The sequence below is a fragment of the Azolla caroliniana genome, unplaced genomic scaffold, assembly GCF_043228905.1.
Source record: "Azolla caroliniana isolate FFs.n. ecotype wild unplaced genomic scaffold, voAzoCaro1.0.p SCAF_1, whole genome shotgun sequence".
Classification (NCBI taxonomy): domain Eukaryota; kingdom Viridiplantae; phylum Streptophyta; class Polypodiopsida; order Salviniales; family Salviniaceae; genus Azolla; species Azolla caroliniana.
This window is the reverse complement of record NW_028230436.1, coordinates 28,104,719-28,131,128: the sequence shown is the minus strand read 5'-3', so window position 1 is coordinate 28,131,128 and position 26,410 is coordinate 28,104,719. Positions and strand designations below refer to the sequence as shown.

The 26,410-nt window shown below is 40.8% G+C and overlaps 1 protein-coding gene across 1 annotated transcript; it reads left to right on the top strand.

Annotated features, from left to right (window-relative positions):
* Positions 1-13,498: 13,498 nt before the first annotated feature.
* Positions 13,499-19,589, top strand: LOC147869429 (peroxisomal acyl-coenzyme A oxidase 1-like). Its single transcript, XM_087329385.1, has 14 exons — positions 13,499-13,658; positions 14,211-14,319; positions 14,720-14,781; positions 14,898-15,107; positions 15,181-15,268; positions 15,437-15,599; positions 16,568-16,766; positions 17,126-17,323; positions 17,463-17,594; positions 17,932-18,052; positions 18,146-18,256; positions 18,340-18,409; positions 18,740-18,923; positions 19,043-19,589. The coding sequence occupies exons 1-14, from the start codon at positions 13,518-13,520 to the stop codon at positions 19,247-19,249; spliced, it is 1,995 nt and encodes a 664-aa protein (XP_087185511.1). The 5' UTR covers positions 13,499-13,517; the 3' UTR covers positions 19,250-19,589.
* The last annotated feature ends 6,821 nt before the right edge of the window (positions 19,590-26,410 follow it).

Sequence of the window (26,410 nt, the reverse complement as noted above, 5' to 3'; positions counted from 1 at the left end):
TTCAGCACGTGGCAAACGACACGAATGCCCACGAGATGTGGTAGAAGTTGTCGGGTCTTTATGAGAGGAAGAATGTGCTCAACAAAACCTCATTGATGAGGAAAATAGTAAACCTGAAATACAGAGACGACGAGAGCATGGTTGAACATGTAAGCACATTCATGGGGTATGTAAATCAACTTGCAGCAATCAAGTTCCCTTTGGATGATGCGATGCAGGCAATCATGCTGATGTGTACGTTGCCGGAAAGCTAGGAGAACTTGGTGGTTACTCTCAACACCTCCTGCCAAGAAGAGAACTTGTCTTTGCAGATGGTGAAGACAAGGAACCGATCCCCGACTCAAAAGCGTTCCTTTCCGAATCGGAACGTGGAAGACAAAGGAACCGGAGTCCCCAGAATCAGGAAAAATCGGGGATACGATCAAAGTCAAGAGGGAAGCCTACTTGCTTCTATTGTGGGAAGCCGGGGCACTTCTAGAAGAACTATCGGCATTTTTGGAAAGACAAGGAAATCGACAATACCGATTCGAAGAAGTCATCGGACCGAAATGGTTCGTATCGGCGAGGGTAGGATCGGAAAGGAATGACGGCTATCGCGGCAAACGAAGAGGAGCTAATGCTTATCACTGAGGAGAGTGAGTTGAACCTTGCCGGCGACGAGATGACCTGGGTGGTCGATTCCGAAGCATCATTCCACCTGACCCCGGATAGAAAATGCTTCTCATCCTACTTGGTCGGTGACCATGGCCGTGTTCAGATGGGGAATGAAGGCACATGCCTAATTGTCGGCATAGGAGATGTGTGGCTGACGACATCAACTGGATGCAATATGTTGTTGAAGGATGTTCGACATGTTCCGGAGGTTCGATTGAACCTAATATCAGCCGGCCGGTTAGATGATGAAGGCTACACGGGTAGCATCCGGAACGATGTCATGAAGTTCAACAAAGGGAGCCTGATTGTGGCTCGGGCCCGGAAAGTCAACACTCTGTACCTGATGAATGCCCGATTATGTCCGGAGGAAGTGAATGTGGCATTCGACACTGCCGGTGAGCTGTGGCACAAGAGGCTGTGTCACATGAGCAAGAAGGGGATGAAGAGGCTTGTAGACGACAACCTCATTCCAATGAAGAACATGCACTTGGAGAAGTGCATTGATTGTCTGGCCGGTAAACAAAACCGGACCTCCTTCCGATCGAGGCCACCGATGAGACGTAATGCACCATTGGAGTTGGTGCATACTGATGTGTGTCAAGTGGACATGAAGTCACATGCCGGATCGTAGTACTTCGTGACATTCATAGATGACCACAACCGGAAGCTATGGGCCACGCCGTTGAAGACGAAGGATCAAGTGCTATCCGTTTTCAAAGAGTTTCACGCGAGAGTGGAAAGAGAAATCGGCCGGAAGCTGAAGGCGGTTCGAGCAAATAACGGAGGAGAATATCGGGGGCAGTTCGAGGAGTACTATTGCTCGAAGGGAATTCGGCTCGAATTTACCGTGCCGAAGACGTCAGAACTAAATGGGCTAACCGAGAGGATGAACCAGACCATAATGGAGAGGGTTCGGAGTATGTTGGCGCACACAAAATTACCCAAGACGTTTTGGGTTGAGGCATTGTCTACGACGACATATGTGATAAACAGATCACCCTCAGTACCCTTGGACGGAGACACACCGCAGAGAGTCTAGACCGGTAAGGAAGTGTCCTACCGGCATCTGAAGGTATTCGGGTGTCTTGCGTACGTGCATGTAGCTAAGGACCAGAGAGGAAAGTTAGATCCAAAGACCCGACCATGCATATTCCTCGGTTACGACGACAATGAGTTCGGCTACCGAGTGTGGAACCCGATCGACTAGAAAGTATTCCGGAGTCGAGATATTATCTTCATGGAGGACAAAATGCTCGCCGACTGGGAGTCGGAGAAGAAGATAATGAACTCTGAGTCGACCGGTAAGGAAAAATTTCGATTTGATGAAATGCAGTTCCAACCGGCATAGCACTCGATGAACCGGCTTGTGACGGCGAGGAGACAAAACCGGTCGAAGAAGAAGGAATAGGTGAAACCGAAACCGGACAAGACCCCGAATTGGATTCAGATGAAGAGTTCATGGAGGAGCCGGTTACCGAAGCCCAAGGACGCAGATATCCTCTCAGAGAGAGAAGGGTCCCTCGGAGATTTCCGGATCCAGAACACGTGTTGCTAACCGATGAGGGGGAGCCAGAAAGCTTCGAGGAAGCTAAAAGTGACGCCCATAGCCGTAAATGGTTAAGTGCCATGCAAGATGAGATGGATTCCCTACATGAGAACCATACGTACGAATTGGTGGAGTTGCCGAAAGAAAAGCGTGCACTCCGAAACAAGTGGGTGTACAAGTTGAAACCGGGAGATGCCGGCAACCCCCAGAGATACAAAGCCAGGATCGTGGTGAAGGGGTTCCAACAGAAGAAGGGCGTGGACTTCAACGAGATATTTGCCCCGGTAGTAAAGATGACTTCCATCCGAACGGTGTTGAGTATAGCGGCAAGCATGGACCTCGACGTAGAGCAGCTGGACGTGAAGACGACATTCCTTCACGGTGACCTCGAAGAGGAGATCTACGTGCAACAACCGGAAGGATTCGTAGAGAAAGGGAAGGAGCACATGGTTTGCCGGTTGAAGAAGAGCATGTACGGACTGAAGCTGGCTCCCCGACAATGGTACCGGAAGTTCGACTCCTTCATGACCGACCAAGGGTATCACAAAACAAAAACCGATCATTGTGTGTTTGTGAAGAAGTTCGAAGGAGGCGACTTCCTGATACTCCTTCTGTACGTGGATGACATGTTGATCGTCGGATGAAACCAAGCCAAAATACGGATGTTGAAGAAGGCTCTCAACCGAACTTTCGCAATGAAAGACTTGGGCCCGGCAAGACAGATGTTGGGGATGCACATCATCCGGGACCGGTCAAAGAAGCAATTGTGGTTGTCACAGGAGAAATACGTGACAAAGGTGCTTCAACGGTTCAACATGTTAGAAGTGAAACTGGTCGGATCGACACTCCTGGCAAACTGCAGATTATCCGGTAAGCAAAGCCCGAAGATGAAAGCAGAGAAGGTGGATATGATGAAGGTTCCATATGCCTCTGCCGTCGGGAGCTTAATGTACGCAATGGTGTGTACTTGACCGGATATTGGATACGCAGTCGGAGTGGTGAGCCGGTTTATGAGCAATCCCAGCAAGGAGCACTGGAACGTGGTCAAATGGATACTCCGGTACTTGAAGGGCACTTAGAATATGTGTCTCCGATTCGGCTCCGGTAAACCTCAACTTGACGGTTTTACCGATTCGGATATGCCGACTAATGTGGATACCAGCTAGTCTACATCCGAGTATGTAATGACATATGCAGGGGGAGTTGTTTCGTGGCAGTCGAGGTTGCAGAAGACGGTTGCGTTGTCAACCACGGAGGTGGAGTACATGGCGGTTGTTGAAGCCGGCAAGGAAATATTATGGATGAAGGACTTCATCGGAGAGCTCGGTATTCAGCAAGATGAATATCGGCTCTATTGCGACAGTCAAAGTGCCATCCACCTCACTAAGAACGCAGCGTACCATTCCAGGACGAAGCACATCCAGCGTAGGTATCACTGGATCCGGGAGCGAGTAGAAGATCGAGAGTTCGCGCTGAGGAAGATCCACACGGCCGAGAATGGGTCAGATATGCTGACCAAAGTACTGATACCCGACAAGCTGGATGCATGTCGGAAGCGGATCAGACTAGTAAGACATCCCATACCGGAGTGAAGGGGGAGTTTGTTAGGAAACAGGTCCCTCCGGATGGGAAGTGAGAAGAATCGTGTTGATGAGCAACTCGGCCGAGGCTGATAGGCCGAGGCCGAAACCGAAAATCGTGGAGATAGCCAACACGGAAGGCTAAGTTTGAAAATAGTCGAAAGGTTACATTAGTATATAAGTACTTAGGGCAATCATGTTAGATAAGTGCGTTATTGTAAAGTTACTGTTGACGAGGTTGTTGCCTCTGTAATTGTGAGAGTGAACGAGTGTGAGTGGAAGCGTGTGAGCTCCATAGTTGCCTGTTGGCGAAGCAGGATCTCGAGGTCGTTGCCTCTTAGATCTCTGATTGTATTCCTTTCTCTCATAGTGTTCTGTTTCGGAGTTTGTGGACTCCACGTGGTTTTTTCCCAATTCGGGTTTCCACGTCAAAATATGTGTCATTCTCAATTTCTGTTTTCTGTTTTCTTTTCATTAGATTGACTATTATTCCGCACACGCAAAACTGGTTGTGGCCGGCAACGATTTAACTTCACTTCCGACTCAGGAAGATTGGTCTAAATCCAATATTAAAGATATGTTATGTAGCCAAGCAACGTGCTTTGTAGTACAAATAAGAGATGAAGAGCTCATGAATGAACTCAAGCAACATTGGCATAACACTGAATTCTGGTGCACCATGGATGAAGAGGACCCCCATCTTTGCCACATCCACCTGTGGACTATCATAGACACCCAACTAACTCCAAGCTTTGTCTATTTCTATGAGAATCATGAAGGGGCGATTGAAGCTCACAAGATAGCCCACAAACTCCACTCATGGATGTGGACCACTATTCCATCCCTGGAAATGACTGGATGTCTAAATGGTGAGTGCTCCCCACTCACGACCTGTTGTACAAAGCACCAAGCACAATTGGCAACCTCCCACCCCATTCCATGAGTATGAAGATTATAACATGGAACGTGCAAGGACTCAGAAGTAGACTAGACCAACAAAATAGATGGAAACTGAGAAGGGATCTTGAAGAATATTTACTAGGGAGTGGTGCTGACATCATCATGTTGCAGGAACACCACCTCGATAGCACACAGTTAAAGGAAGTCAGAGACCTTCTACCAGGATCATGGCGAACAATTTGGGAGCCAACAATTGGGGAGGATGGAAATCATGGTGGTATTTGCACTTTGATTCGGGAAAATCTAGCCCAATGCTTAATACACCAAGAATCACGTATACCTGGTAGGGCACATTTTTGCACGTTGGCCATCCAAGGGCAACGATGGAACTTCATGAATGTTTATGCTCCAAATAACAGAACAGAAAGAGCAACATTCTGGGACCGCATCCGCCTACAAGTAGTGAGTGCGGAAGAGTGGTGCATTGGAGGGGATTTTAATATGATTGAATCCATTCATGATAGCTCCAACAACAACCCCATAGTTCTACAAGGAAGGGAACATAAACAATGGGAGAAGCTATGTGTCCACCTTAACCTGCAAGACATCTGGCATTCTGCCAACTTCCAACGGAAAAGGGATTCTCTCCTATTCTCCCGATCAGACGAGCGGAATAGTGGACCCACCCTATCTCGCATTGACCGCATTTCTGTGGAGGAGGCTCTAGAAGCGAAGGGAGGGTGGTGTCGCATAACTCCAGGCACGACTTTCTCTGACCATTACCCGGTAGTTGGTCATTTTCAATTGCATCGAAAATGGGGCCCATTCCAGACTCACATCCCACACACTATTTACACACTTATAGACGTGAAGGACCAACTATCCAACCAATGGTCATTACCCGTCAATGGCTCATCAGCATCGGACAAACTTTTAACTAAATTAACAAGAGCCTCTACTCTCTTACATGAGATTGTCAAGACCAGACGCAAGGATGCTCAGGAGATGCGACATAGGACAAAACGGGGACTAATAGCCTTACAACGACTCCAACAGAGATACTCGTCCTGTATTTGGATCGCAGGACATGTCGCCACGGCCAAACAGGAACTTAGCATGGCAGAAAAGGAAATATATGACATGGAGTTTCATGGCAGCATGGCGCGATGGATTCGAGTAGGGGACAAAACCACAAAGGAATTCTTCCGCTCCAAAGGCTCGAGGCACGTTAGAACTGTGATGCGCAACCTCAACCAAGAGGATGGAACAACCACTGAGGATGGCGACGAAATGAGGAATATTGCCACAAGGTATTATAGCCGCTTACTATCATGGACACACTAACCGCGGTCTCGGATGGAGCACTGATGATGGGGCTACGAGTGACGGGCTATGAACTTAGAGCTAGAAGTGATGAGGCTAGAAACTCAAGAAGGACAAAAGAGAATCAAGACAGAGATAAAGATCAAGACTAGATTGATGTGTCAATGACTGGTGTTGAATCCCTTGAAAGGGACCAAGGATTTTATAAGTATTTATACAATTGCGAGATTGAATATCTCTAGAATAGACTCCAGAAATATCTCGAGAATATACCCGTTTAGAATATACCATAGAATAATTCTAAAATATACTAACGACCAAAATATTCTTGAATGTACTATACACTAGACTCTACAATATATACAAGTTCACAATTGAATGTAGATAGTTCACTAGAGGTTCCATATGGTTAACACAACACAATGTATTGTGTGTGTTAAAAGTCAGAGATCCGAGTCTAGAATGTGACATTATCACCCCTTTTATGTTGCCTTCTCAAACCGGTCCTTGGCTTAAGGGGATACTCTTGATGAAAATCTTAGATCACCTCCAAAGTATTTTGTAAATCCTAGACAAGGAGTAAACCTTCCAGAAGATGAGGTATTGAACACCACCGAGCATGAGCGACCATGTGCGGTCCTTGCCCAGGACTGGAACATGAATACCAATGGGAGTGAGAGAGCATGTGCGGTCCTCATCGGGAACTAGAACACAAATACCAACGGGCGTGAGTGACCATGTGTGTTTCTCATGGGGAACACGAGACCAATGGGCATGAGAGAAAATGTCGATCCTCGCTGAGAGTTGGAACACGACCACCAACGGGCATGAGCGAACACAAACAATAGCTAGAGTGAGCAACCATGTGCGGTCCTCATCGGAGACTAGAACACGAATACCAACGGGCGTGAGTAACCATGTGCGGTTCTTACAGGGAACATGAACACCAACGGGCGTGAGTGACCATGCAACCCTCATAGAGAACTGGAACACGAACGGACATGAGCGACCATGCGACCCTCACCGAGAATTGAACACAAACGAGCGTGAGCGACCATGCGGCCCTCACCGAGAATTGGAACACGAACGGGCGTGAGCGACCATGCGGCCCTCACCGAGAATTGGAACACGAACGGGCGTGAGTGACCATGGGGCCCTCACTGAGAACTGAACACAAACGAACGTGAGCAACCATGCGGCCCTCACCGAGAACTGAACACGAATGGACGTGAGCGGCCATGCAACCCTCACTGAGAACTACAACAACGATGACACCTACTTACCGAAGACATTATAGCTACAAGGGAAGACATAAGCGATGATATTATCCTCCAAAGCATACCCGAGAAAGTCACGCCGGAAATGAATACTTGGCTCGTGCGTCCCCTATCAATCATTGAGATATGGAAGGCCCTCATTTATTTAGATGCCGAGAGTTGCCCCAGAATCGACTATCTCACCCCGCACTTTTTCACATGCCTTTGGGGCACTATTAAAGAAGACCTCCTCCAGGCATATGAGGAGATCATCACCTTTGGAAGCATGCCGGAGGAATTTGGACAGGGGATGATACATCTAATTCCTAAAAGTGGTGGGAATGCCAATGATATTCACAAGTGGCGGCCCATTACTCTTCTCAATACTGTCTATAAGTTGCTTGCAAAAATCGTGGCACGCCGTTTAACTCCACTTCTCTCTCAACTCATTCATCTGTCCCAGACAGGTTTCGTTAGAAGTCGGAGCATCCTAGACAACCTCTTCTCATTTTGGGAAGCAATAGCCCTTGCTAAGCGGACCAACAAGAAGGTAGCGGTGGTGCTACTAGATTTTGAGAAAGCATATGACAGGGTATGTTGGAACTTTCTAGAAAGTGTGATGAGGAAACTCGGCTTTCAAGAGACATGGATCAAAGGCATTGCAGGCTTTTATAGGAATGGCAGCAGTTGCGTTTCACTGGCAAGTGAAAAGGGCCCCTTTTTCCGAATATCCCGCTCTGTACGGCAGGGATGCCCACTAGCTCCATCCTTATTTCTATTATACGCCGAAGCACTCTCTTGCTTTCTCAACTCGCAGCATCTCAACCTACATGGTCTTCCCATACCTCATTCTTACCAAAGCATCCTGGATATAGAATTTGCAAATGACACAGCAATCTACCTGCAAGGGAACCTAGAAAACCTCCAAAAGCTAGAAAGTGGGCTAGCTTTATTTTGCAAGAGATCCAACGCCATGATCAATTGGCACAAATCCTGTGCAATATGGCTCTCTCAGAAAACACATTCAGCGTGACACCCACACCCCACTTTCAAATGGATCAATCAAGGAGCGAGCACCAAATATTTGGGCTTTCAAATTGGTTTCAACATACCGCCAGAGACTATGATTGCACCTGTTATCCTTTCCATTCGACAAAAGTTGATACATTGGAGCTCGAAAAAATTGTCGCTAGCAGGTCGCATCATAGTGGCAAATCAGGTACTCTTCGCAACAGCATGGTACAGTCTATCATGCTGGACAATCTCCAAGGAAAGTATACATCAGATTCAACGATTGGTCCGCAACTACATTTGGTTTGGTAAGGAAGACCATGTAGCTCGCGCCAAAGTAGCGTGGCCTATACTCACATCACTTAAGTCGAGAGGGGGATTGGGTCTTATTGATCCCCTTTCACAATCGAAAGCCTTACTTGCCAAATTTGTGGTGCGAGGACCCCAACCAGGAAATGATTGTTGGAAAATGTTACTGAGGTTACATTTCTCTTACTTTAGGCCACGAAAAGGGGTCAATTGGGCCCCCCAAACGGGATGGATTCTAAACATGGATCTCAAACCTACTTTCTCCCGCCATTTGGAGGATAGATTTAGTGCATCCATGTGGAAGGCATGGTGTGACATTCGTCGAGTGTGATCAACCGAGATCCGAACCTGCTTGGCTTAGTCAACGTATCCTATGGAACCCATGTCTCAAGGATGAATCTAATCAACTATTGGGATCACGTAAGGGGTTGTCATGGGGATACATTGCAGAAGGTTCAGGAAAAAGTATAGAATGTTGGCGATGGTTTATGTCAATGCCACTACAAGATCAAGCAAATATACTCCATGGAATCAGGAGCGGATGGACTATGAGATCGGAAATCATTAACGCTCTACTGATTAGGGAATCTGCTACTCAGAGGATGACAATGGAGAAATGGATAGGCCACGAGGAGGAGGGTTCTCTGATCCCGAGAGGTAGGGGACCACCAGACAGACTCGAAGGCCCTGAATTGCGAGACACTGAGACACCAACACAGAATAACGTCATTCGAGTACTCGCGTACACTGGTCATAAATGGATTGTAGATCCTGATCCAATCAAAGTACAACCCGATTGGCATATATGTACTCATGAAAACACATGGCTACGTAAGGTCAGTTGGGACCCTTTGCAATGGACATGGTATGATCCCTACGCGGGGCAAGGAAGCAAACCCATCCCTTTCTTCCAATTCACAACTAGATTGGGTCGCCATATTCTAGTTGCTCAAGCCGCCCGAGAACCGGCTGATGCGAAGGTCTAGCACACATTTCAAGTTCCCTCCGCAATAATCACCAAGTTTTGGTAGAAAATTTGGAAGCAACAACACGCGAGGGAATTACAACTTTCCAATGGCTGTGAATACATAAGTCCCTACCGGTGGGAGCATGGCAACATGGGAACCTTAGCTCTCCTAATTGTGTAGAGTGCCCACATGTAGTAGAATCCATATGACACGATCTGTGGGACTGCCCAACGTCCCATCGAATATGGCAGGGGGTTGGCCGCTTGTTGCAATTATGCCAGGTGCAAGGTTCAATCAAGTGGGAAAATATATGTTGGCTATCATGGCAGGCTGCAATTGGCCAATACGAGCATCAGGAGGAGGGGATGAATTTGGTGATAAAAGCACAAGAGGTCCTTTTCTCCTCCAGCGGCAATGTCCACTCTATTCCTCTTAATGAAAAATCTCAAGAGGTGTTGGAATTGGTTAGCTGGTCAACCCAATAACCCTTTGGATTCTATGGAAACAACGATGTAGGCGAGTCTTCTCCAACCAAACCTCCCATCCAACAAGGTTACTGCAAGAGATATGGAGTTAAATTGTAGCCACTTTGAAGAGCCAATATGATGGCCTTAAGGGCGGCTCCGAGGGAGTTGAAAGACAACGCATAGCCTTCATCCAACAATGGTCGTCCTCACCCTTTCTTGAGTCAGTGGGCATCCACATAAGATGGAACTATCGCGTCCCTTTAAGGATTTGTACATAATCGTCTCATTTGTAAAATTTTATAACTAATGGAAGGAGTTTTTTTTTGGAAAAAATAAAAAATAAAAAATCTCAGAGGGTTTTTGGATAGTATAAAAGGTAATACGCATCAAGCGGAACTTAAGTGTTTGGAGTTTCATGCCATTTGGGACATAGGTATATTCTATAGATGGCGTTTTGATAAGGTGGAGTGGTTCTACTCAACACCAAAGTATTTAGGTGGGTATCTAGGTGCAAGGAGACTTTCTCAGGTAAGCAAACCCCACCGCCTGAGAGTTTAATGATGATATGGTTTAATCTTATTTCTACGTCACGAGGAGAGTTTGAAAGTCTTCAAGGGCCCTCAGACGCAAGTGAAGAAGCTAGAGCTCGGTTCCTTCTGAAATGGAGCGGTTCGTCGATGCTGCAGATGGTGGATGGTAAAGCGAAGTGGAATTATCAACAACCACGGTGGTTGTTCCCTTTGAGTGTACCTAACATATAGATGGGTGCTGCCATGAGAAGAGAGTGGAGGATGTCAATGCTGAATTCAGGTGGTATGAGGCTCACATGGAGGGTATGCGTTCGGGTAATGTTATGCTCATCAAATGATGCAGTGTTTTGGAATTGTTTTTGTTGTTTCCTTTACACATATTGTTTTCTTTTTGACATGCAAGTTGGCCTGCAAGATATGAGTTGTATATTATCCTTTGTACATTGCCTTAACTAATGGAAGTAGTTTTTTTTTGGAAAAAAAAACACCAAAGTATTTATTTAAGCCGATGGTTAGAATTTAGAAAAACATAGGGGATTGGTGGTATATCTTGTATGTTTAGCCTTTTGGTGTTTTCTAACACTAATGTAGTATCTTTTTTGGGAAAAATAATAAATCAATATATCAATATTTATTATTATTGTCACATTGTGGAAAGTTGCGAAGGATACATTAAAACATTTGTGAAAGAACCAAGTGTTGGGAGAAGAAACCCCTTCAATTGAGGTCACTAAATCATTCCCTTATTTTTCTAGTACTAAAGTGCAAGTTTCTTTCCATGATAACTTTTAAAAACCATATGCTTAAATAGAACAATCAAATACCTAGCAAGTTGCCATCAACTAAAAAATTGTATCTCTATCAAGAAATTATTTCCACCTAGGTACTTTTGGTGGATTTTTCATTAGCACACATGTGATATTAGTAATGCATAGCTTAGTTGTGTTGTGAATGGATGTTTATGTTTGTGTTTGTCCCGAGGAGCATGGTCTCAAACAAATTTTCAATGCCTTTGGCACACGTGTATTATCAAATTTCTTTTGTCCTATTTCTCATTTATGCTATGTTTTGGTCTCAAATTATTCATTGATGGATAGATGACAATAATTCATCAAATTTAACATATATGTTCTATATATCACATGTATGAGAAAGAAGAGAAGTTGTTACATGGGCAATATTTACTATAATGTGTATAATTGACATATGTTTAAGATTGACCAAAGTCTAGAAATATGGTCCTTTCCGCATAATGCTTTTGCTAGAGATTTGGCATTGGTCTAAAATATGACCCTTCTCTTGTAGATGCACATGGAATATTAAGCCGCTTAGAGTTGCTTCAAAGAACTTATCAAGTGTCTAGATGTTCATGTATATCACATATCCTAAGAAGGAAGTGATATTTATCCTCCTCCGAGTTTTCATTGCATACATTGCATTAAGTGAGCTAGTGCCACCCCATACTTTCGCTCCACAAAGCAACGTTTGAACCACCATATCGTAACGTTGAATAACACCAATGCAATTGGAAACGGGGGTGGGGGGGGGGGGGGAGAGCACTTGGAAGTGAATGCTTTGAAGCTTGGAAGGATACAAAGAATTGGATAGATTTGATAGCGTGTCTTATCCATAAATATGTGTAGTAGTAAATAATATCATCTTCCTATGAAACTATGTGTTTTTTGTGGATAGCTTTTCCCTATGATATTTTACATCAATTTTATACATTGTTACAATGTTTTTTAGTAAATTTTACATTTGGCTTTATATAACAATCTATAAGAAAAACGAATCTATGTATGAAAACATGTTACAATATGATGTCCATTTATATGAGAATGTAATTGCATTTTTGCTTTTGGGCAATCAATTTTCAATAGGCAAGGCAAGTTAGGAATCCAACATGCCAGCAAGACCTGACAAAGCTATTCTTTCGAAGTACATGAGACCGCATGTCAAAATTGTAGCATAGCATAGGTGATGGTGGTGGTGTTGATATATGTATATGGAGGGTGATAATGTTTGATGATGTGGGCATGTGGAAAGATTGAATTTCTTAAACAATGTCATATAAAGATGAGGTCCACTTTTCTTTTGTCACCGATACGTACATATGGGAAAGAGATGGGGGGGGGGGGGGGGGGTAGGTACTAGGAATAATGAATGGATGAAAAGATTTAGTCATTCCTTGAAAGACAAAGACCAATAGTAAGTATACTTACTTTTACTACTCTCGAATTAGTCTTACTTGGGAGGAAGGAGGGGTAAACATATAGGGAATAACGCACATATGAAAACCATCCACACCAAGAAAACTTTTGTACTTAGATCCTATGGGTAAATATTGGCCTCTTGTATGGATGCTAAAAATACATACATACATACATACATAATGCATGTTGTTATGAAAGTAAAAACACCACCACCATGATTAACTTGCGGCAAAGTATGTATAGAACTCTTCCAGGGATCTAAAGACTACTGCGACAAATTGAATCCCACCTACCCCTACACACCAATTGAGATGTCGAACACGATGATTGCACACTTGCCTCTCGTCATGGTCGACATTTCGTGACTTATCGGACATTCTCAATTGCCACAAAAGAAGTCCTCTGTAACTCCACTTAGCAAGCAAGCATGCACGCACATAGTCTTTGTCTCGTAATTAGCTTACCCTAGTGGTAAACTGTTATACACTACTAGCATTACATCTTGGGTTCGAAACCCAAATCTCACCTCTCTCTCTCTCTCTCCCCATACATTTGCATGAGTTTATCTTTATATCCTTCATCATCATCACCATCTTCTTTTTCTTCTTCTCTTCATATATCCTTTTCTTCTTCTTCTTCTTCTTCTTCTTCTTCTCTCGTATTATATACATAGCTTCTCGCTTCCTTCCCCTGCTTCTGTGTGTGTGTGTGTGTGTGTGTGCAGTGGGGGAGAAGGAATCGACGCCTGATAGGGGGGATTATGGGGCCGGAGGAAAAGCTCCTGGCGAGCGAGAGGGAGAATGGGGAGTTGGACGTTGAGGCCATGAAGGCCGCCTTCTGGGGTGGAACCCAAAACTTCGAGCTTCTCCAGCGTCTCTCTATCCTCGTCGCATCTGACCCTGTGCGTGCTCCTTTCCACCTCTCCCCATTTTTCTGTTCCTATACATACACACACACACACACACACACACACACACACATGTATGTATGTATATATATGTACATGTGCACACGGGTTTGTATGCATGTGTTTGTGTGTGCTCACTACAAAAAGTACATGTGCATTCGTATGTATGTGTGTATATACGCATATATATATATTTGCATACCTGTATGTGTTTACGTATATTGCTAAAGCAAAAAAAAATGATGTTTGCATGTATGAGCAAATGTGTATATATGCTTGTGTGTGTATTTGTGCTTTTACAGATATGGATTTGTACATGTATGTTTGTTTGTATATTGATGTATGTGGATATACACATTTATATTTACATTTATATGTATGTGTATACGTATGGGGATGCATGTATTCAACTCTCTCACCATTAACTACCATGATTTCTTCAACAATCCTTTTCTTTTTATGCCAATTGATTCGAAGCTTCCGAACAAAAATTTCAAGCATCATTATATTTGGGAAGCGAGATAAACCCTTTGCTGAAATTTTCAGGTGTTCAAGAGAGACAACAGAGTAACTTTAACAAGAAAAGAGCTTCTCAAAAGTGGATTGAGGAAAGCTGCACATGCAAGAAAACTCACTGTTGATCATGGTCTTTCAGGTAACCTTCACAGTCACAGTATTTTTTACTCCATGATTATATTTTAGATTTCTTCACTTGTTATTTCAACGCAAGAGGACATTGACCTTAACAGTGCTCGCAAAAGGAATTATGGATGAGACTAAATATTCATAGGATCATGATGAAGGCTGAAAGAAATTGTTTTTGACAGTGGTCATGTTATAAGTGAAACATCTCTTCAAACTATCTGACGGCATTCCATTCATGTTAGTGTTTGCTGTAGTAGATCATATTAGATATAAATTATACATGAAACCATAACCTATTTGTTCATGATATCCCTCCCCCCAAAGTACTACAAAACAAAAGTTATTGATTGCATATTATTTTGTTTTGTTTGTTCTTTAAGATTTTAATATTGAACATTTAAACCTCGCAGATAGAGAGGCATTATGGCTGAGGGTTCTAATAGATGAACGATCATATGCAGATCTTCATTGGGTAGGCCCTCATTATTGAATCTAGCTTGAAACTAAACAACACAGCCATTTAATTCTAGATAATCTAGTTATGTGGGCACGTACAAAGCAAGACATTCACGTGAGTTTTGTGTGTAGAACATGTTCATACCAGTTATTGAGGGTCAGGCAACAGTTGAACAACAAGAATATTGGTTACCTCTTGCAAGAAATATGAAAATAATTGGATGCTATGCTCAGACTGAGCTTGGACATGGTTCAAATGTCAAAGGACTGGAAACTATTGCGACATTCAATCCCTCAAAAGATGAATTTGTTCTTCAAAGTCCAACTATCTCGTCTACAAAGGTATCTGTTTCTGGCTCTTGAAATTGTAATTCTGTTGATCATCATGCTTATAATTTCATTTCTATAATTGAAGTGGTGGCCTGGAGGTCTAGGTTTTGTATCAACACATGCTGTGGTTCAAGCAAAGCTTATCATTGGGGTGAAAGACTATGGCATACATGGTAGTTATTGCTTTTTATGTATACTGCTAATGAGATACTTTCATATGCATAATCACAAATATGAACGAGCGCTCAGTTACAGTTCCATATGATGGGATTGTAAGGGACAATAGTATCTATCCTAATGGCAATGGTGTCTACAGAGAATGACAAAACGTTTGGTTATAGCATTTATCGTGCAGCTCCGTGATTTGGAAAATCACTCAACATTGCCGGGAATTATCATAGGAGATATTGGAATGAAATTCGGGAATGGAGGAACCAATACTGTGGACAATGGCTTTTTGCGTTTCAACTCAGTTTGCATACCTCGAACAAACATGTTAATGAGGTGAGGTTTATATCAGAAGAATTTAGCTTCTTGATAACCCATGACAAGCATGGGAAATCGGCTGGCTGTAGTAGAGTTTTTCTTTTGACTACTCACTGTCTTAGACCAATGCTATGATGTTGATGCTTGTGTTTCTTTTTGCATTACCTGTCACTAACACATTTAACCAACAGAATAAATATCTCCTCACTTTCAATAATGCATACTGAGAACAATGTACAAGGGTGAGGATGGATATTTCCCCACAATAAAAAAACATGTATGAAAATATACAAAGATTATGAAATAGCATTTGCATATGTGAAAGAAAAGAAAGAATGGAGTTCTGAATGAGGAAGAAAGTAATTGCCTAGGTGGTTTGAGCTGTAAGGGTAGATTAGAGTTCAGATCCCTTTGGCTTGAGTCACCTCATGTGAGTGTGTTCACAACATTTAAAGTAACAGCTATTGAGCGGAGTTTGGCTTAGAGTTTTCCATCCGTCACATGAAGTTGATGGATGCATCTTACCTTCATTATAGTTATCCATTTCGTTCAAAAAATTGAAGCACCTTTCAAAACTTCTAGTGGGCCAGAAAGACATTACAGGTTTATACCAAGAAATTCAAATCTTATTCCATAACAGGTGTATTTCATACCTCTTTCATCATAGAAAAACATACCTTGCTCGTGTTAGAGTCTATATCTTTGGAGATTTCACAGAAACAAACATGAAATCTCGTCGCTGTAAGCATATGAATGTTGTTGCATTCTATGATACTCTAAATTTCTTCTATAATCAAGTATGTCCCAACGAAATTGCCATAGTACATCGCCAAATACATGAAGGAGAAGCAGCCTAACGTTCTAATATGTTGAAAGGAAGATTATGTTGTCATCTACATTTCACAACTTCTTGAAGGCATCCCTTGAGCAACCTTATCTTAATATATATTATAAACTGTGATTCATTAAGGTTTTTGTCTGATCAGAATGGCAGAAGTTACGAAAGAAGGTGAATACAAAAGATCAAATGTACCCCAGCAGATCTTGTATGGAGGTATGGTGACAGCAAGAGAGATCATTATCTCAGAAGCTGCTATCTGTTTGTCACGTGCAGTAACAATTGCAGTGAGATACAGTGCTGTCAGAAGACAATTTGGTTTAAATGAAAAAATGCAGGAAATCCAGGTAAAAATTCCACTTTGGTGTGTAGAAAGAGAAGTAACTAATAAACAAATTCTGAAGTAATTCTTGTTATTTGCATTTGAGTTAAATACTTTGACAATGCTATTAGTGAAGTTGTAAAGCATTATTTTAGGAGGTAAGTGCTAGTCTGCATTATCTACAATGCACTTAACATTAAGCCCATCGTGTTAGACTTTCCAGAACCTTAACTGCTATAAAGCATAAGCGTTGCTCATAGGCCATAGTGGATAATAATACCTTTTGATGGACTTATAAAGACAATGCTACCATAATTATTGTAGCATGCAAAGTCTTGTTTGTATATTTATATTATTTCCAATATATTTGTGACATATTTACAGGTGCTCAACTATGCTACACAACAACAAAGACTCTTTCCTTTGCTAGCATCAGTATATGCTTTCCAATTTGCTGCGCACTGGTTGCAATGGCTTTATGATGATGTGCAAAAACGATTGAAAAAGAATGATTACTCTGTATTACAAGAGGTTCACGCTTGTACAGCTGGTTTAAAAGCATTAACTACATCAGTCACAGCAGTAAGTTCGACTTCAACCTATGTAGAATACTCAATAAAATAGACCATTTTACTAACCTACTAACCTACGTGAAATAACCACTGAAAATAGTGCAGTTTTACTGACACTATGTGTAAAATACTCACTGAAAATTTTCCAGGATGGAATAGAAGAATGCAGGAAGCTTTGTGGTGGGCATGGTTATCTGTGTTCAAGTGGATTACCTGAATTATATGCAGCCTATTTACCAGCTTGCACATATGAGGGAGAAAACATAATCTTGTATCGGGAGGTATTGGATTTTACACACCGTCTTCATTTTCTGTTTTATTGTTTATGTTAGAACTCACGGGAAACTATACTCCATGGGTGAATGGAATAGGGAGTTCCGAGAGAGGGATATGACAATGGTATTGAGGTGTGCTACATGAGTAGACATTATATAGAGGAAGTGAGCGTGAGAGAGAATAGAACTGTAGCTAGCATGTGATGAATCCCAGCAGTTTACATACAGTACATATTTATAGAAAAGTTTAGGAGTAACATAAAGAATGACCCTGGTGGTTTTTTTATTACTCGTTGTATGAGAGGTATTTTTTTACACCTTCTACACCTTAAATACAATGTAGGTCGGAAGAATAGTGCTAAAGATATACATCAACGTTCGAGGAGGAGCTATCACCTCTGGCACAACAGCTTATATAAACAAGTCAAGTCTCTTAAGTGAAAATTATTGTACAGTGGTAAAAGGTACTTTCTTTCCATTGCATATACATGATTCAATCAAATCTATGTAATCGTGCGAACTAATCTCTTCTTAAAAAATCACGTGACCATTAATAGGCAAGGATTTTTTGGATGAGATGGTTATTTTGGATGCATTTGAAACAAGATCATTGCGGCTCATATGTCAGTGCGCTGATAAAGTCGCTAAAATGCCAAATCTCCAGGATGGTAAGTAATAGTAATGAAAAGGTGGATTTGTATCAGAACAAGATTTCAAGTAACATTTACCTACTTATGTTTTTAAATTATAGGCCTTGATGAGCATGCAAACGATATTGTTGAAATGGCAAAGGCACATTGTCAGCTCATTGTTATTTCAAAGTGAGACTTCACGAGGAAGTGACAAATTTCCAGTCAATTGGGTTTAGTTATCATAATATAGGAATGATTAGTGGCATACCATGTTTACCTTGTTTTATACTAAGTAAACCAAGGTCTTGGAAACTAATCCATGCACCTCATATTTGGTTCACTTGCTAGTCTACTTCAGGATCGGAGCAATTAGTATATCATGAGTGGTTGTCTAGTGTATGCTTGGTAGTGGACTAGTATAGTACTTATCACTTAACTATTGTTGTACAAAGTAATTTAGTGGATGTATAAAAAAATGTAATGTCCAATTAATTTGTAATTGCCATGAGAAAATTGCAGGTTTGCAGAAAAGCTGAAGGAAAACATCCCAGGAGCACAAGTGAAGGAGCAACTCAAACTTATGTTCTATGTCTATGCTCTTTCTTTGATAAAAGAAAATTTAGGAGAGATTCTATCTATTGGGTACATGACCACCGAGCAAGCCATCCTTGCCAAAGAACAACTCTATCTTCTATATAAGAAGGTGTGGATTTATTCTAATTCAATTTTTGTGCAATTGTGTTTTAGATGTCATATTGTTGTGTTTAATGTATAATCACTTAATAGAGAATTGATTTATCTATATCAATGGTGTTCATATAGGTTCGAAAGAATGCGGTGCCATTAGTGGACTCATTTAATCACACTGATCACTTTCTGTGCTCCACTCTGGGAAGCTATGATGGGGATGTCTACAACAATTTGTACAAGGAAGCACTAAAGGGCTCTCTTAATGATGGAACTATAATAGATGGCTACACCGAGTACATAAGGCCCTTGTTAAAGGCACAACTTCCATCAAGACTATGAAAATATGGGTACTCCCTTTCACAAGAAAATGCTATATATGGCATGGCAATTGACAAACATTTGTAAATCCAGGCTATGATCTACAATAATTTGTACAAGGAAGCACTAAAGAACCCTCTTAACGATGGAACTGTAATAGATGACCACATCGAGTGCATGAGGCCCTTGCAACTGCCATCAAGGCTATGAAAATATGGGTGCTCCCTTTCACAACCAAACTTTATATGTCATAGCGATAGACAATCATATGTAAATGAAGGCTATGATCTACAAGTGTAAGGAAAGAAGTAAAAATTGACCATAGAAAATCTGAAAGAAGAAAGCCTTTTCCTAATACAAATTAGCTGGAATCGGGCTACATCTACCAAAGAGTACCTTAATCGTTACACTAAGTTCTTAATAGGTGCATTTGTGCTTGAAAATTTGTATAAAGGCAAGGGTAGAGAATATAGATTTATGTGACACTTAAGCAAACAATATCTTCCCATTGCTAAACATAAAAAATAAGTATCAAAACAGACTATTTCAATTGCAATCATGAATGTTCGAGTCAGGTCCATTATAATTCCATTTACCAAACATTGTGGGAATGGACAAACATGGATATTGAGACATCAAGCATGATAAGCTCGTTGAGAAATGAATGCATATTCAAGTTTCTTGTTTAATAACCTTTGTATGTTTAAAGTAACACTACACTCCCAACAAAATATTGAAACATCCTTTGACGGTGAAATGTACAAATGTTTTGGACATTGAAGTCATAATGATTTACAACTATAATCAGTTGTGGCTTTTGAGAGTAGTGGCAAATAATTTTGTACAACTTTTGGGTGTTCTACCTATGAGGGAATTTGCATTTGAAAGTTTTGAAGGAAGTAAACCAAGTTTTTTGTATGAATGATTTGCAATATAGTTGAGCTCAAAGGGCATGTTCAGAATCAAATTCAACTATGTTCAACAGGTGAGCATATGTGTTGGGTGCATGCATGTGCATTAAAGTTCGCAATTGACTATTGTCAATGAAAGATGGCTTCTCATTGAATGAAATGGATACTTAGATATCCTACTCGCTCTCCTTCTCATTATTAAATTGTCCATAACTTCTATATGTACTTCCATAGAGGTTAGATATAAACCAAACCCCCTCGTTTGTATAGAGTGGATACCTTACATATCCCCCTCACTCTCCCATTAATTATTAGATTGTTCCTAACTTCTTAGGAAGGAGACATACATCAACAAAACTTGTGTCCATGAATGGTAAAGATATATCCATCAAAGTCATAAAATTGTGAGAACCCAAGTTTGATCCTTGCCATAGGCTACACCTTGTCTCATAGATCGTGATTGGTCCCTTTTGGACATTAAGAAGATATTTATCTCTCTCGCATTATCTCTTGAACACATAACACATTCTATTTTACCTATTCATTGCTTGGAAACTATATATCTAGTTCTCTAACTATTTACATGCATGACATGTGGGGTAGCTCCTCAAGAACTATTAGACCTTTATCCATCCACGTCCAATCGTTATTCCAATTTCTTAGCCATCGAATATAGGGAAGAAACAAAATTAAGTGGAGAGTAGGACATTGTGGTGGCATTTTTTCACTCCATAATATGCAAAATCTTAATATCAATCAGATACCTTGATGAGATAATCTCTTAATATTAGCTAATAAGTGAATATTCACATAATTGAAGGTACCATACCCCATTTGACAAGAGATATTTTCCCATGTGAGTAATATGGAGTCTCGACTCTCCATTATCATTTGTCATGTCACTAAAAAAGGAATGATCTATTTCCATTAATTTTTTGCTTAAGTATCTGCAAAATTATGTCCTCTTTCCAAGTACATATCCCCCTCATAGATTTCTCGAACTAAGACTCTCATTATCCTTAAAGAAATCCTAGATCTACGTTGAGTATCCACGTAATTCCTGTACTCTTAACTTCATGAAACCTAGCGTTAGTGCATGATCTCAATGGATCAAACAAGTAATGTGAAGAAGTTTTCACAAACACAACAAACAAACAAAAATCAACATGATTTTTCTCGTTAAGAATTACTTGAATTGGTAGAGATTCTCATATCATACACATAGAACGGTAAAGTTTTTAAGCCAACAAGAATCATATATATAATAGTCGAGGTAATTCGATTGACAAGTATAAAAAAATCTAGGATTATGTTGTCAAGTAATGGGGAAAGATTACCTACATCATTTTCTAGATTTTGTAGCATTTGGATTTAGTAAACAATCACCTAAACATTTGGATGATTGATATAAGAACACTAAACATGGCAAACAAGTTGTTCTAAACCATGAGATATTAATGCAAGGGCCAATATGTGTCATATCATGAGAATGTTGATCAATATAAAAAACCCAACAACTTTGATGCACAAAATTGATCATACATAAATTAAGATTTTAGCTTTGATTACAGGTGTAGGAACTATATGAGGCAAATAAAGTTGATGAAATGCTCCAACAACAAGGCCGAAGATGTCAGAACCCCTTTCCATGTTGACCGTCAACCCCTCCAAGCTATGTACCGAAATAAGTAGCCTATCTCTCTGATCCGAAGGACTTTGTGATGAATCCTACTGCCATTAATTTGTTTGCAAGATTACCCAACTCCTTTCAAATCCTTGGTGAGTTGATAATTCGTTCTGACTTTGATTGAAATTTGAATGATCATTGGACTATGATGACTTTAAGTGATATTTTTTTAAAGGAGCCCATGTATTGGCCTAATCAAAGTGTGTTTGTTGACGTTGATTGACACATGTGACATAATGTAAACCCCTTCAATATTGCCGAATACATTGTTGTTTTATTTCATCCTAAGTGATGGCTTTCATCGAGGCTTAAAAATTTGGACTCAATTGAATGGGGGTTGTATTGATACAAAGTTTACCAATGGAAGGCCCATTGCCATTTATGGCAATGGAATCTCCTCGATCTATGGCTTCCTAGCATTGTTGTGGCAAAAATCAGACAAAAAAATGGATATTCACTCAATAAAACTGATGTAGATGATGAGAATCTATCTTTGTTTATCTCTATTTAGGTGAAGTGCACACTTGAATTCTCATATGGAGGAGCACCTTCCATCTAGACATTAGACATAAAACCTAGATATGACATGAACTCAATATCACGAAAATATAAACAACTCACCCAATGGGAATGGAGTACACATTCTCAAGTTTATACCATTTTGCAATGAATGAAATCAAAAGCCTTTAAATTAGAAGATTACGATGTAACCCTTTATTTCATTTTTTTTCTTTTGAAATATTTGAAATGCCTTAGGTAAAGCCCTATTGTAATTATTGCACTTTTCTAGTTGAAAAATAGCAATATTGTAGGCATTTTATTTTTGAGTCACATGTTTTTTCCCCCCAAAAAAACAGTGTCGCATTAGTTAGCAAACTAAATACATCAAAGTTCAGCCATTAAGATTCACAAGGCCTAACCTTAGAGAGATCTATATATCCAAGAACTCCAAAAACCAACAACAAATTTAGCAAAACTCACGCTAGCCTTCCCCTCACAAATCTGGTCATAATCCCCACCCCCTCATTTACAAACAAAATTATCCAACCTACTCTTTTACAACAAAACTATCTGGGTACCACAATTATTGTAACTTACTTGCATCACAGTTATACATATTTACATCTCGTGTCCACTAATGGAAGCCATTGGCAGAAACAACCACTTGGGTGCTTGGTAGTTTTATTTAGGCCCTATCAAAGATTTGACCATCATAGGAGAACCACCCCATTTTATCAAAAACTTTGACGGTGCCCTTTCACCTTCATCCAATTCCCCTTAAATCGAGTCATAGTGTTCACGCAACCAGGATACCAACTCGAGCCAAATATTTAACAAGACCTCACCGCTTGGAAGCTTTTGCTGCTGAAAAACAAACTTACAGCGCCTGGTCCAAATGTGCCGGACCAATAAGCACACCACCATCATCCATATCACCCCAAAGAATGCAAAGTTAGTGCAACCTCGCACTCTAACACATTGGAACACGTGGCCACCCTGCATTATAAATCCATGACCCTGTGGGTTTAATTGTTCAACCCGTCCTTCCCATGGTAACTTCAAACCCTGTGAGGACCCCCACACAACTTTCCCATTCACACCGCAAACTACCCCGATCTTGAGACTTCTACCCCAAACGCTAATCATCTATGCACAATTCCAGAAACAACGAGGGATCGATTCCAAAGTGTGTCCACATAACTTGCAACCGGTCTCCCCACCACGACACTGCATCCACTCCCCTACAGGTATCGCCTTATGGCTAAGAAGCCACAACAAAACCTTTTTTGTCGCATATCCAACGTCCATAGTCTCCTCCGAGACGACTTCAAGAAGTCATATGATATGTGTTTATCCCTCTAGCTATTGTGAGTCTGTGCATTGTACTAAAAAAACCCTTCCAAATTGCTCGTTCCTGGTTTTTGCCATCATACCTCCAGTGGATACCACTCAAAATCACATAAGGGCTTGTTGTCAAAAATCCACAGTTTACAATCATTATCCAGCTTCCTTGGGTCCGGCTTTACTTGCCACTTCTTACCCTCTAACACTACCACCCGCATTGCCAACCACCCGCCATTGTCAGACAAAGCACTTAGGTTGCCCCACAAGTGATCCTCATTAGTTGTGCACCTACCATGGATAATTTGTGCATCACCCTCACCTACAAACCAACCATACTAGACCATCTCTTCCTCATTCAACTATCTAAACCATCAACAACTGTTACCTAATCTACTAGTTGGGTCACCTTTTCTAGCCTTCCATTAAATATAATGCTACCAGTCTGACCCTCCCTCCTCTTCATTCTGAAAACCTCCCAATCTCTTACCGAACTAACATTATACTCAAACATACGCCCCACGACAAGTATTTTTTTTTACCAAGCATCATACCATCTTCACTTCTAATCCCGGGGTTCCAAAACAGTGGTTGTCATAGTTGTTGCTCCAATGTGTTCTGTTGCATTAAGACTAAACCTTCTCGTAAACTTGACCATGCCTTCATTATGATGCGGGCCACCCTATCCTCCATGCTAGATGGTTCTTTCGACTTTAAACTTGGATTGAACAACCACCACATCTTTGCCTTCTAAGGGTTGCCATTCCTCAGGCACTAAAGGTCAACTCTGTCCCCAAGAAGCACCTTCCACAATTTTGGTTCAAGTTGTAGAATTCAAAGTTCACACTAGAAGCTTATTGAGTAAAGCCTTACTTTGGTGAACTGGATCCACAAGCCCAAGTCCCCCGTGGTTTCTCGCCTTAATCAAACAACCCCATGCCACTTTAGCTGACACCGTCTCATGGTCTATGCCCTACCCATCCAACATTGTTATAGGAATGGTTGAATGTTCACTTTATTATTAGCACGTCCCTCACATCCTTGATATTGTGTTTGTGTGACCACTTTTGTCTTTGTGTGGACACCTTTCCATGGAGATTAGAATACACTAGATTTTTTATCATCCATGTGGCCAAATTTGACTTATGGGACTGCATAAACATGATATTGTATGTGACTCCATAATGTGGGTTACTACTATGTAGTAAGACCTCTCTCTCTATGTGAAAATAATGCACATGCATATGTGCTTACCATTCTTGGTGCAGATTAGAGTCAGATACTTTCATCCATCTAATAAGTCTTCGTACTTATATGTGACTTGCATTATATGCTAAGAATGTGAGAAGTGATTTTCACCTCCATTAGGTTTCATTGCATACCTTGAGGCTTGCATATCATCATATTTGGGCGATGAAATCGTGATGCTATCTGAACACCTTGGTTGTGTGAACAAGTTAAAGAAGTGTAAGGCCTGTTTAAGGCCAAGGGCTATTAGGCAGTAACATTCAACTAGATATGATCTAGCCTTTTTACCTTATATTGGGGTCAATGTTGAGGTTAATATTTGCAATATAGCATCTCGCCACTTTATCCATAATGCCTATGATAATCTATCCTCGATGATCATATACTGCATAACATCACCAGAGAGCTCCTATATATATTCTAGTCCTCATCTTTTAAAGCATATCATAATGTCAAGCACTAAAAAATATGAGATGATTTTGCTCTTATTGATTTTTTGTACCTTGCATTAAACGTTTAATGCATGTTTTGGTCATTTGTGGGCAAGTATTCTTGACTTGTGTGATATACCTTTGTACTCTTTGCTCTAGCACCTCTTTAGATTGAGCACATGTTCCTAAAAGCGTGATCGAATAGGATGTTACAGATTTAACTCCAAGATTTTCATTCTCTATTTCATTCAATGCATTACATGAAAGTGGCACCCCACACTTCCATCCCAAAAAGCAACACTTGACTACCATTGCATTTAATAACACAATCTCCTTGACCATATTCTAGTATCAATTTGGTTGCATTGACTCTCTAACGCATAATCACTATTCCATCCCACATGAAGTCTAAACTCATTGCATATATTCTACCTTTTGTCGATGAGACATTAATACCAATATATTTAAAGTTTGCACCACCTTTTTGGGAAAAAAAAAGTTTGCACCACTTGTATTGGTTCACCGTTTTATGTAAGAGTGGGATAGTTTCTTGGTTGTATTGCTTTTATTGCCAACAATTTTGTTTTGTACATATTAATAGTTAGCTCATTACTTTGATAGAATGTTTTCAATACCCCATGTAAGTGATTGATATCATATGCATTATATTAGCATAACACAACATCATCAACATATAAGAGTATACTTATAAGCACTTCGCATGAGTTTTGGGCTACTAGTAGTACTCTACTTCCAACTTTCTAAAAAGAAATTATTGATGCTTGTGGGCATCAATATAACAAAACAAGACCAATCTTAAAGAGGTTATGTGGAGCAAATGCTTTGAATCTTGGAATAATAAATCGAAAATGGGATCAAAGACACCATAATGTTGATCAAATAGATATGTCGTGATATATACACAAAAATATCATCTTTTTATAATAGTATTTGGTTTGTGTCAACATGTTTTTCGCAATGGATTAACCTTTGTGTAATGTTGTTGGGTTGTTGAGTAAATTTTACATTTGTTTTTATTATAGAAAGCTACGGAAAAAATACA

Bases quoted from the DNA above. Each gene is read 5' to 3' on its own strand.
- LOC147869429 (XM_087329385.1), top strand. From the start codon at position 13,518: ATGGGGCCGGAGGAAAAGCTCCTGGCGAGCGAGAGGGAGAATGGGGAG. The intron at 15,600-16,567 runs GTGAGGTTTATA...TTGTCTGATCAG, and splicing joins CGAACAAACATGTTAATGAG to AATGGCAGAAGTTACGAAAG. The intron at 18,410-18,739 runs GTGAGACTTCAC...AGAAAATTGCAG, and splicing joins CAGCTCATTGTTATTTCAAA to GTTTGCAGAAAAGCTGAAGG.